This window comes from Olea europaea, unplaced genomic scaffold (assembly GCF_002742605.1).
Source record: "Olea europaea var. sylvestris unplaced genomic scaffold, O_europaea_v1 scaffold2010, whole genome shotgun sequence".
NCBI lineage: Eukaryota > Viridiplantae > Streptophyta > Magnoliopsida > Lamiales > Oleaceae > Olea > Olea europaea.
The window spans coordinates 16,554-29,276 of NW_019237985.1; the positions used below are offsets into that span (position 1 = coordinate 16,554).

Here is a 12,723-nt window from a genome sequence, read left to right on the forward strand (position 1 = left end):
GGAAAGGGACAAATATGTATGGTACCCAAATGAGAAACTAAAAGGTTTCCCATTGATGTTCCTAACGCGAGAAATCACTGCCAGGTTTCCATCCAATGCCAGAGACACTCGAACCCGAAGTTCAAAACTGAGTAAACAAGAGAATTTTTCATCAGAAAAATAGAATAAGCAGCTCAAAAGTTACAAAGCTCCAAAGCATTCAAGTTCTTACGCATGAGGCCAACATTTTGGTTCTTCATCGCCCGGTTTGAGTAACAAGTCAACGAAGGATTTACCACGGATATCAAAATTTAGCAAAGGCGGGGCATCATCATCAATGGTCCAAATTTTGTTCCTGGCAAATCCTTGTTGTTCAAGTGAACTGCAGCTTCCAAACTGAAAACATCATCATTTAGATACATGAGTCGATGATTTGTAGTTGAAAATTTCCGGCAAATATATACAATAAGCAGCAGCCTGCAGTTTACCTGGGGGAAGCAAATAGAAATTCCTCCACGCATCGCTTTTGGGGACTTAAAAATGGCCTATAAAAGATTTAAAGCCTTATAGACAGGGTGTAGTTCAAAATTAACCAGAAAAGGAGGAAAGTTCAACAAAATTTTAATAAGCATATATGAGAACCCAAGGATCTCTCTCAATTATCGTGAACTTGATTTAAAAAAAAATCTTTTACAAAACTTTGAGCAGATAGAAAAGTTGACTAAATTTATTGCAAACAATGATATGTCTACAAAATATTAAAATGGAACTGGTTTCAAATGAAAGCACAATCGTAATGGAAATTTTCTGTAAGTTTGAAGTCGACATTAGTCTATTATCTTCTATGGAAGACAATCAATATTCTGTAGGTACGTAATTATCTTGACTATAGTTTATTTTTTCAAAAATTCGTTAAGTATATCAGGAATTCAAGTAAGATCTAAGCTACTAAAGTTTAAATACGGGATCACCAAAATAGGATTTAGTCTATAGAACAATTTCACAGATCTCAAAATTAACAAGTACAGAATATTATGTAAGTCCTGCTTATGGGAAGTAGATGGCGCTTACTCTACAATGGCAGGAGGCATCATTTAATATAAACATAAGCCTAGTATAATCAAATTTTGCGTTAGAATGTTGCTGTAAGAAACTCGTGGAATTAATTTTACTGTTGCTCGATGCCATTAAATTCATAATGATAGTCCGACTGTTCAAACTTCATATCCTACTGGGATATTATCCATGTTTTTATCCTCGATTCCTCCCCCAAATACTTCCATGTTTTCTACGGTGAATACGTAAAAATTTGAGTACTCAAGTATTTACATCTTTAGCAACTTGAACCTCGTAAGGATGTCAACAACATCAATTATTAACCAAGAACCAAAATCACACCTTACTGCTGGAGAATAGAAGTTCTTCGCCTAGATCATTCCGCCACGAGATCACCTGTCCTCCGTGCAAACTAATCTGTATAATCATTTTAACTTGTATTCAATATGAACATCAATGAGGTAAATAGGGGAACATAAAAAAATAAAAAAAATAAAAAATAAATGTATAAAAAGGGATCAATCATGGGATCTTACCCGTGCAGATGCCCCCTGAGGATTTCGAAGCACCACCTGATCGATCCCATTCCAGTCCTTTGTCACTTCGATTGCTGCTCTATGGTCCCAAACTGCTGCAGAATGCCCCATTCTTTTTCAATACAGAACACCAAAACGCAATTCGTTTTTCCTCTCAATCTCCAAAATAACTTTTAAATCCTAATAAAATTCTTCAAATTAGAATAATCTCAATAAGAAGACACATGACAGTACGACAGCTAATTCATCTGAAATAACGCAAAAACCTTTCTTGCAAAAACTTTGTCGGGACACGATTCAAATTTATTAAAACCACGGAACAGTTATTGTTTCCTACATTACCCTTATCATCATACTCCCACAGATTCAGGTGAAAATCTTGACTTGGAAGTTTATGAAAATACGTCATAGTTTACATTTCCAAATTTGCCTAGAGATGTCTACAAAATGTAACATGTGACAATGACATACGAATACTCTTCTTCCTATCTAGATTTAAGGCAAAAAAGTCGGCTATAACTCACCGAAAGTCTACTAAAAGGCATCGTTTCCGCATTTAGATAAGAAAACTACAAATGAGATGATATAGAAAAAAGACTTGCAAACATATATAAAGAGAAATTCAAATTCACCTCTTCAAATTTTCAACGAAATACTTCCAGAAAACCTAAAAAATTCTTCACAACAACAAAATTAAAAAACCCAGTTTCCAAATCTGAATCTAGGAACCAGGAAATCTTGCGGAGAGTAAATAAATCTCAGTATATTCAAGAAAATACTTTGTATTTTCTATAATTTTCAAAATGAACTCAAATTCACCCCCAACACCACGTCAAGGTTAACTATTCCACAAAATTTGGAACTTTGAAATGAAGCATTTAAATTCAAGAGTGCCCATTTAAGTAAACAATAAAAAACGTATTAAATTAAGAAAAATGCAATAAAATGTCAACTTTATACAATGCATTAGTGTGCAACGAAGTTAATAAAGGATTTAATTAACTGTGATGAAGATTCAGATTTCAGGGAGGACTGATACCTGGGCCAGGAAGCAAGAATATGGGAAGATGGGATGGCCAGAATTAAATATGAAATAATTATAAGTAAAAATGGGCTTAAAATAATTATTTTTGAATGTGGGTAAAGATAAAGATACGTGAATTACATGTCATTGTACAATGCGTTGAGTAGGAATGTTAAGTATTCACGTGGGTGCACAAAAGTACATGCTTGCAAAATAAATCACGATAATGGATGATTGTTGATAATTTAAATCCATACAATGTTATATGATTGAATTTTGAAATTGGAATAAATAATATGAAAGAAAAATGTCATATGATTGAATTCTAGATTTGATTTTACAATTTAAAGAAAAATGATTCACGACATAGGTTTGAAATTTGAATAAAATGGTATAATTTGAATACTGACTTTAAAAATGAGTAACTGTCTTCTTTGCCTAATCATTGCACATGAGAGCATACCGCTAATGCAAAGTAGAAAGTCGATGATTGAGATTTCGAGAAGTGGATCCCATTTATACATATATTTCTAAATTTTCATTTTGGAATGATAAAAAATCGAGGAGAAAAAGTTAAAAACTATAAATAAGTGATGAAATATTTGGTGCAAGACTTGATATGATTAGACGAGATTATCAAATTATAAAAATATTTGTCCATTTGGTGACCATGAGAATCACAATTTTTATTAACTTTGTAATCATAAACTTCTTTAATTTTTATCAAAATTTATTAAAAATTTAATAATTAAATACACGAACTTAATCTTTTATATAACTTAACGCATCAAATATATGGTAAAGTTTTTAAAATAGAAAGATATTATCACACAAACAATATATTTCTTCCACGTTTCTTCTAAAGATTGTAGTTTTTTGTATTTATGTATGAGTTTGTCAACGCGTGTATTTTTGTAGTAATTTAGCTTAATCAAGAAAATCAATTACCAAGTAATAGAGGTGGAAACTTTGAATCACGTGTCAAAAAGACACCACCAAGTTGGTTATTTGCGAGTCACGTAAATTGAGGAGTACCATGTGGTTACTGTTTTGACTTCAGGGAACCAAGTCAAGGGTGTGGTAAAAGGTACACATTAGCCCACGTTTGGCCCCATTTTATGAAAATAAAAATGGAAGGAATAATATTTTTTTGAAAAATAAGTAGTTGAAATTTTTTTTTTCGATTTACGTGTAATATTATTTTATGAAAAATTGTGTGATTAAAAATAGGAGAGAGAAAAATAAAATATAGTAGAATATAATTTAATGGGGATCAAACAGGGGCTAATTGTTTATTTCACCTTAAACGGTGGATACCAGATTGGGTTGGAAGGAATATTGAATAAATGAAAGAGTAATGTTATTCATAGTGAAGATTGTCAATAGTCGCCTTATGTGACATACACTTGACAATTCGGTATTTGATACATAGATATGGTAGTTATTTTTTGAATTATACATCAAATGAAAAACTGATAAGTATACGCCACATAGGACGACTGCCGATAGTCTTCACTGCAAATAACATTATTCTAAATAAAAAGGACGAGACTTCCAAGTTCTAACGTGTAAATTTTCAACGAAATTGCTTTTGAGTTACCCATCTTTAATTTTGTGCAATCTAACTACTAAACTTTGATTTTGGTTCAACCAAAGATACAATTCACACATTCGAGGCTCAATTAGTTCACCCATAGATATAAAGAAAGGTGTGGCGTTGATAGGTGCTCTTCGGGATCAAAACGATTATGGATGGAAATTCGCATTCGAAAAGGAAACCCTCCAAAGAAGAAATCTTAAAGGATTGAAGGCATATCCGACACGTCTGAAAGACTATTGTGGTGGTCAACCCATCCTTTTGCTTTAGTTTCATCACTTTACCTACTTTTATTGCTTTGAGTTGGCATTGTTGTATTTACAATTTAGTTGTCTTTGAAGCCTAAATTACTCAACAAATAGTCAAAGACTTGACAAAACACACTGAACTTTACATTAGAGAGAGAAATTATTCGTATTCAATAATCTAAATAATGGGAACAAAGGTTTATTTGGCAAAATTGATATTATATACACACTTCTATTTAACAAAATTGCAAACAAAATCCAATAACTCCTCAACCTCCTCACCTTCCTTTTCTCGATCATCAACCTTTAATCTTTGAAATAAATAAATTGTATTTAGATTTCGTTTAGCATGACGATTTTGAAGAATTTTTGAAATAGTGCTTTTACTAGTATAACTATTTCTAAAGGAATTGATCCATAATAAATAGGGATGACAATGAGGGCGGGTATGAGATGGATGGGTCATTTCCACCCCCGTCTTGTTGGGTATCTTTGTTATCTTACTCCATACCTATACATGGTTGGATTTTACTCCTTGCACTGTGCACAGGGCCTGAGACATGGGGTGGACCCCACACATTTGTGGGGTCCACCCCATGTCTCAAGCCCTGTGCACAAGGCCCTGTGCAAATAGCACATCCCTACCCGGTTAAATCGAGACGGGGCATGTTGGGAACGGGACGATTTTATTTTTTCTTTTTCTTTTTTATGTCCTTAATTAGTAAATAATATTACTTTTTTACCAATCTGTTAAAAATAACTTACGTTTTCTTTAAAAAAATGATAAATATATTATTTTTGTTTGATAAAAACTTAAATTTGAAATTAATATTAAACGAGACGTGTAATAGGACGGGAACTATATTTTTCGTACATGTTCCATACCCGCTTCGGGGCAATAACCCCCACCTACCAATCCCATGTACTCGATTAGACAGGTATCATCCATCCCATTCGGGATAGGGCTCCACAGGTATCAGGTTCAACGAATTTTTTTGCCATTCCTAATAATAGACTTGTTGTAAACAATAAATTGATTTTTAGTAGTAAACTCAAAAAGTGTGTTCATTTATTTAAAATGCTTTAAAATATAACAAATGAAACATCATAAAAACATATAAAGTTCCATAATAATTTCTTGTGTTATCTTAAATTTCATTTTTAAAATATAGTATAACACCTAAAAATATGAAAAATAACAATAATGTACATATATATTGACGAGTAAGAAAGTTTAAATTTATTCGGTATATTTCTAAATTAATAAGCATAACTGTCAACTTAAAAAGTTTCATAATATACACACACTTTGGTATCAAATTAAACAGATTGGGTGACATACCACCATTGATCAAGAATCCAAGTTTTTGAAATGTATCATGGTTATCCATATTGTTCATTTGAATGCCTACTTATTCAAACAACTAACTGCAGAATTGATCGTTCGACCTTTCCATGTAGATCTCAAACCTATGAATGGGAATAAATTCAGTAGATGGAACCACATAGCAGTTTTCACACAACCAGTAGAATCACATAATGGCAGAAAATGTGCAAATGTGCTTTTACTTGCAGAAATATCTTTTCAGTAAGTTTAGAGGCTCTTTAACCATAACACAAACCACATATACTTCCACAACATTTTCTAAACATAGTTCCTATTTCTCACCAGTATACATTACCTATTTGTAGCCATCCCATCCCTCTAAACTATATAAACTCATATTCGCTCTCGGTTTTTGCAATGGCTGCTACTATTCTGCAGGCTATGGAGCAATACCCAGTTGTCGCTGATACCTTGTTCTCGGTTAAAGTGGAAACTATCTTATATTCTATTAATTAGCAGTAATTTCAGGCTTCTAATTTATGCCAAAATTACAAGATCAACTAAGGGTTCAGTGGTTAGAATTACAGGTTTGAAGATCAACGAGCAGCCACAGCATCGGCCCTGGGGCTTGTATCGAGAAGTTGGTGAAGCTTTCCTCTGGGGCTCTTTTTCTCGTATGCGTCATTTTCCTCATCCTTTTTTTCAACAGAACCAGAGTTGTTAACTCTTGCCAATAGGTTTACTGTGCCAATCGGTTTCATCCTCGAGTCATCAATCCCAAATAGACTCGTCTCATCTGATTGTCCGAGTTGCAGTTTCTCCTGTAAACATTAATAATTTTTTCAGCTCGTGGATATTACTAATTGTAGAAAGAGAGTAAACAGAATCGCATCAACAAGGTCATACCATTAATGTAGCATTTTCAAGCTTCAGTTTCTTTGAACTCTCCATTAATTTATTTAACTCAGATTTAAGAGTCACATTCTCAGACGTCAGTGATTGGACTCTCATAGATAGTTCTTCAGTTTCGGCCTGGACGAGAAGAGTCAAAATACTATTTAAGGAAAAAGCTTTTCAGGTTGACACAAAATAAGCTTTTAAGTAACAGATTTGACGATGCAATAGTATCATATGGTCCAAGGAACAGTCGATGACATGACATGTACTTCTCGAGTCATATCCATACCTGTTTCCTCAGTCGAGATCTTTTTGCAGATTCCCTATTAGACTGTTTCCTCCTCTCCCGTTTCAGCTCTCGCTCATTCTGCACAAAACAATAATGCACATCAGGAATACCGTATCATCAGGGCATACCAAAATTCACAGGATTAGATTGTGGAAGCCACATTGAGTTCGCTCATGCTTCTAGATTTCAACGTGGCTATTACTAGTGTTCTTATTAGTGAAAAAGTGACAGCATGGAGGAAATGCATGAGGAAAACACGTTCATAATGTACCTGCACCCAGGATTCATTTAGCGTCGGAGGACAAGATTGTGGAACAATAGTTGATCTGGGATTCACATTTGTGTTAGAAGTATTTTTCAGTTCCAATGCTGTAGACGCGTTCCCTATCAATTGTTCAGATGTATTAACAGCAGGCACAATCACATCCATGGTTTCATCAGAACTTCGACCAACTTCTGTGCTGGAAATCATACTGTTTTGTGTCTGAATCTTTCCATCTTCTGCTTTCAGAATATTAATGCATCAGTAATTGAGCTACTTCCTAACCTATCAAGCTTAAACTGGTTAAAAGTAAGTTCTGGAGATGAAGTGTGGTGTATTTAGTCATAAAATTTTTTTGAGACTATCCAGAATGCTTGCATCATCGACAGATGATTCCTTTCGACAGAAATACACTTGATTAAGGACTAAAACAAGAAAGCAATAACAGATGTAAAGACTAAAAGCATGCTTGGCCATACTTAAAAAGCTATTTATTTTAAAAGTAACTCTTACCTTAGTCTCAAAATATAAATTCCTTATATTTAACTTTGACCAAAAAAATTTTTATATTGAAATTAATTATTTAGTTATAAGTTTAGCCAAACATGCAACTACTACTAAGGAAAACCTCACGTGCCTGTCAAAAACTACCATGTAATACACACATGCAGAAAATAACGTACACACTTTTGCATGTTAGTCATATGTTCTTCTCACAATTGTTCAAGATAGCCATGCATCCAAAATGAAAATAATGTTTATACTAGAATATGTCCTGGATACAGACATCAAGGCACGAGGAAAAAGGAAAGATCATAAAAAAGGACAGTTTGACTAAGAAAAAAAGCTTACTGTTGATAGGACTTCCATCCCGGCTTCTTTTCTTTCCATTCTGACCCGCCTAGAAAATGATGCAAGAATAACGAGATGATACTCTTCAAACTGACACAAACAAAATCAACGTAATATTCTTGATAATTCTATATAATATAAGAAAAACTTACCCCAGCTGTAATTCCATTGCTATCATCACTAGAACCTTCAGTCTCCTCACTGTTCAGGAAGCATGAAATGTTACTCAGTTCAGAATATCTAAATAAGCAAAACCAGTAACTTATAATTTCTAGTTAGTTTAAGAGCGTGTTTGGCCAAGCCTAGAAAAAGTCAAAATACATAAATGTAACTTCTAAGCTTCGCCAAACACATCTAACATAAAACTAAAATTTAAATACAAGCAACACCGCTGCCATTATATGTCCACAAACCTCTGTGAAACTTTCTGATCAACTTGACCTTCAGCGCTTTCAGTGTGGCCATTGCCTATTGAGAATGCAAGCCCATCAAATTCTTTCAATTTCTTCACCATGCCTCCATCCGTATTACCCGATGACTTGGCCTGTGTGTCTGTGCTGAAAGAACCTGCCTACATGACCGCATAGTCATTAAATTACATCCCATTCCTAACAGTTATACTCCTAAATGGTAATGTACAACTCCGCAGCTCTTATTACTAAAATGTGCAAATATGGAAAAATCAAAGCAACTAAAGGTTATATTATTATTATGCTGGGACTAAACTCTAATCCTTTCATTGAGAGGTAACAATCAAAACAAGCAGAGCAGGAACAAACTTAAGAGTTGCTCAACTAGCTGCTGCAGGTTTTCACTATAATGAGGAGCAGCCATTATAATTAAGCTCCATATAGTCCAACATATTATTATTCTAGGGTTTTGCTTACAGCAAATAGTAGTGGAACACTCCACACAACATGGGAATCTTTTAATGAAGATTAAAAAGTAATAGGAAAACAATGATACATATAAGCGGAACTATTTTACAATTACAATAGCATTTAGACCACATAACTGACTTGGTAGAGGCTCCTTCGGAGCAAGGTGTTCAGATACAGTCCCTTCACAGATATCAGGATCTTATTAAGTCACATGCTGAAGTCCAAGAAACGTAAAACTTACTAAGTGAACGCCGGGATGTGTATAAACTCCTCCATGAGCATAGAATGCCGCATATGGAGCCCCATAAGGACGCAACATAGACTGAAACATAAAGGTTTGAATGTTAATACAAACAGTTCCTCAGGAAATTGCTTCAAATGATGATAAGCGGAAACTGCATCCCCACAAAAAGAAAATATAAATATATAATCATGTGTTTATGTGTGTTCCTTCATGTCAGCAGTTTGGGAAATACCTGTGGGGGTAGTCCCATCATATACATAGGTGGAGCATGACCAGCAGCAACAGCAGAGTTAAAATATGGCGGCACTGCCAATCGGGGACCATAGCATGCCTGAAGATTAAACTATATAATAATTAGCATCCTGTCGCTCAAATTTACGATAAAATGTAATATAATTTAAGGGGCATTTTTAAGAATGTCCAATTTTAAGGGCATGAGTTGAAAAATGTCCACTCATTTGAATTTAATGTCAACTTCTCTATTATGCCCTTAATGAAAAGCTACATTTTGAAATGGTATTCTCGACATTTTAAATATCGTTCTCGACATTTAATTTTTTTATCAATTTGTCATGAATTTTAAGAAGTGGCTTCCATGAGAAGTTACATTAAAATAATGTTTCTCGATATTTCATATGTCATTCTCGACATTTGAACACCGTTTCATTTTGAACATGACATTTCTCTACATTTAAAAATGTCGTTCTCGACATTTCCGAATCAATGAATAACATAGCATTTATTGTGATTTGACATGTATACTTCTTGAAATAAATATGACAGGTTATGTGTCAAAATTTTATTGGCCAATAACAATATTGCAAAAATGTCCATTTTTTTGTCTTAGTGTGGAATTATAAATTGTTAATAAGGGTATTTTGGTCTAAATTCTTCCAAATTAGACATTTTTGCAATGGTGGACAATTTTGCAAATGACTGGATAAAAATGGACATTTTGTGAAATTTCCTCATAATTTAATTTACTCTAGATTATAACAAAGCGCGTGGATATAGACAAATAACCTGCATAGTCGCCCAATCAGGGTACACATGAACATTACTCTGGTCCTGTCAAGGAGAAAACGATTTTACACCTACTCAGAAATGGACTTCAACTGATGATGTAAAGGAAACAAAGGCTGAAGGACAAAAAACAATAAAATGATATTGTGCTCAAAAGTGAGACTAAGATCTTGCAAGATGAGAGAAGTCCGGGAGGACCCGCACATCTACTTTTATGAAGGATGTGCATAAGTTCTAGATTATTGAAACTATTATTCAAGGCTTACCATTGCAGGTGAAGATGATTTCTCGGGCTTAACAGACTTCCTTTCCTCACTGTTTCCCATGATAGCGAGACAACCTAATCAAATGACGACACAAGAAAATCCTTTTGATCTTTCAGCAAGACGGAAAAAATACACAAAATATAGTCAAAACCAAAGAAGAGTAATCAAACGGTATCCAAGCATATTGCAACTGATAGCTAAAGATGAATAACGCAAAAATTAGGAAAGAATGTCCTTCAGAAACCCAGTATATAACTAATAGAAAAACGATGGCAGAAAAGAAAAGCGGCATATATGTCCTCCTTGAACATAGTTAAGTTTCTTGACCCTATAAGATGAAAAGCATGAAACTTCACTTTATTTCTGCTAAACCATGCAGATACATCAATGGCATGTTGGGTAAGGGATTGATAGAACTCAACTGTAGTGAGGTAGAAAAAGAAGCTAAAAATCTTAATGACACCTCTCATTATCATGACTAGTCCATTACTTCATACTGAACATGCACTTAATGGCAACTCTCATTATTATGTCATCTCTCATTATCACTACACCTCTATTACATCATACAGAATCCGCATTTAATGACACATACTATGTACCTCTTGCTTCTGAATAATTTTCCAAGGTTTTCTTCTCGTTATCAAATAAACTGAAAGAATTCTTGGTGCAAAATCCACAGGGAAAATTGTCGTCCTTGCTCCAGATATGACTTTTACGGTCTTAAACTATGTTAACAACTATATCTAGGTTTTCTTGATCAATTAGAAAAACAGTCGTCTTGATTAGTTTACAGTGATATAAAGGATTTCAATTCCACATTGCAATCAATTGCGCATAGGACTCAGAATTTGATGCCAGAAAACTTAAAATTTATAAACACTTCAGATCTAATTAATAAATGACTGTATTTCATCAAAATTAGATGCCTCCATTAGGATAATTACACTGATCAAAAGCAATAATTCTTAGGTCTACACAGTGAGGACATTATTGTCCTTTCATATCCCACCTACTCTGATACTTCGGCGTAGAATCTAGTAAGGGTCCATTTGATAGCAAAGGTGGAAAAGGCAAACCAATTAAATGTAAGTTGGAAAAGAAAAAACCACAATTCAATTTTTGGCCAAAGATATGCTTTAAGTGTTTGTACTTGGAATTTAACTCTATTTTCACTTTCGTATCAAACAGAACGAATTTATCGGATGAGACATTTTTCATAGAATTTAATGCTATGAAACCGGCCCTAGCTGTTTTCCATCCAAAACAGACTAGACTATAATGACAAATTTACCTCGTCATCTACATGAAGTTTAAAAAATGTTTAATTAAAAAGAATGCTTAATCTCAAAGCTTGACTGCAATTCATCCGTTTCACATCAAAACACTTCAAAAATTTATATACTCTGAGTGGGTTACACATTCAACTTAACAAAAATTAAAAACGAAAATCAAATATCCAGAAAAAGAGAAATTATCTACAAACAAACAACTTAATCACACGAAATAAAGAAAATTCACAATGATCAGCAGGAAACACCACCCAAATTCAGGTATTTTAAACCTTACTACGAAATATTTCCACTTCGCTTCACCGAGAATTTCAAAAATCCATAAAAAAGTCTCCAACCAAAAATAAAACCAGTTTCTGAATTTCCAAACTTCTAAACTCCTTGCATTTCTCTTTTTCTCTCTAGAAAAACAAAAACACGCACAAAGAGCACAACAGTGTTTTTTTTCCCTCTTCTCTGATATTTTAGAGAGAGAAGAAGAAGAAAGAAAGAAAGAAGAGCGCCAAGGCAAATACCCACGTCACCCAACACGTGTCCACGTATGAAAAAAAAGGCGCATTTACACACATACTTTTGTATGTATATATGCGATCAGGCGTGGGGTGGGGACGCGTGAGCTGGCTCATTGAATTCGCGCTGGAGGAAATTTTTATAATAACGTCATCGTTTACCGTACACGTGTCCCTTATCTACTCGATCTCTGTGGGTGGTCAAATAGGCAAACTAATACCAACAGCAATAAATCTTCTTGGACAGGTGGCTGGCGTGGTCATTTTGGGAAAAATAAATGTTTTTGTTCTTTTGGCAAAGATTAAATGGAAATTAATTTGGCATTTCAAATCCGGAATGGACCCACATGCACTTCAATTTTAGGTTTTTGCTTCAACTATATTTTTGTATAATTAAATTATACTTTAGAAAATGTTTGCATTCCCATCCTATGCCCTCCA

General features: G+C 34.1%; 2 protein-coding genes across 2 annotated transcripts; both read right to left on the reverse strand.

The window, feature by feature from the left end:
• Positions 1 to 3: 3 nt before the first annotated feature.
• LOC111379617 (putative glucose-6-phosphate 1-epimerase) lies at positions 4 to 2,709 on the reverse strand (the record flags this gene model as incomplete). Its single annotated transcript, XM_023003033.1, has 6 exons — positions 2,611 to 2,709; positions 1,572 to 1,751; positions 1,378 to 1,452; positions 468 to 524; positions 212 to 375; positions 4 to 127 (listed from the first exon to the last, which is right to left on the reverse strand). Coding segments are annotated over exons 2-6 (531 nt in total), but the record flags the coding sequence as incomplete, so codon positions are not given.
• A 3,268-nt stretch (positions 2,710 to 5,977) lies between these two features.
• Positions 5,978 to 12,308, reverse strand: LOC111379603 (common plant regulatory factor 1). The gene is made up of 12 exons (XM_023003011.1): positions 12,101 to 12,308; positions 10,482 to 10,559; positions 10,216 to 10,260; positions 9,425 to 9,523; positions 9,190 to 9,270; positions 8,481 to 8,638; positions 8,220 to 8,268; positions 8,068 to 8,116; positions 7,225 to 7,454; positions 6,954 to 7,031; positions 6,674 to 6,799; positions 5,978 to 6,588 (listed from the first exon to the last, which is right to left on the reverse strand). The coding sequence occupies exons 2-12, from the start codon at positions 10,539 to 10,541 to the stop codon at positions 6,364 to 6,366; spliced, it is 1,200 nt and encodes a 399-aa protein (XP_022858779.1). The 5' UTR covers positions 10,542 to 10,559; positions 12,101 to 12,308; the 3' UTR covers positions 5,978 to 6,363.
• Between the last annotated feature and the right edge of the window lie 415 nt (positions 12,309 to 12,723).

Excerpts from the sequence above, each read along its gene's own strand:
- LOC111379603 (XM_023003011.1), bottom strand. The coding sequence starts at position 10,541 with ATGGGAAACAGTGAGGAAAGGAAGTCTGTTAAGCCCGAGAAATCATCT. Across the intron at positions 7,032-7,224 it reads TAAATGAATCCTGGGTGCAG|AATGAGCGAGAGCTGAAACG; the intron begins GTACATTATGAA and ends TGTTTTGTGCAG. Across the intron at positions 6,589-6,673 it reads TTGAAAATGCTACATTAATG|GAGAAACTGCAACTCGGACA; the intron begins GTATGACCTTGT and ends TAATGTTTACAG.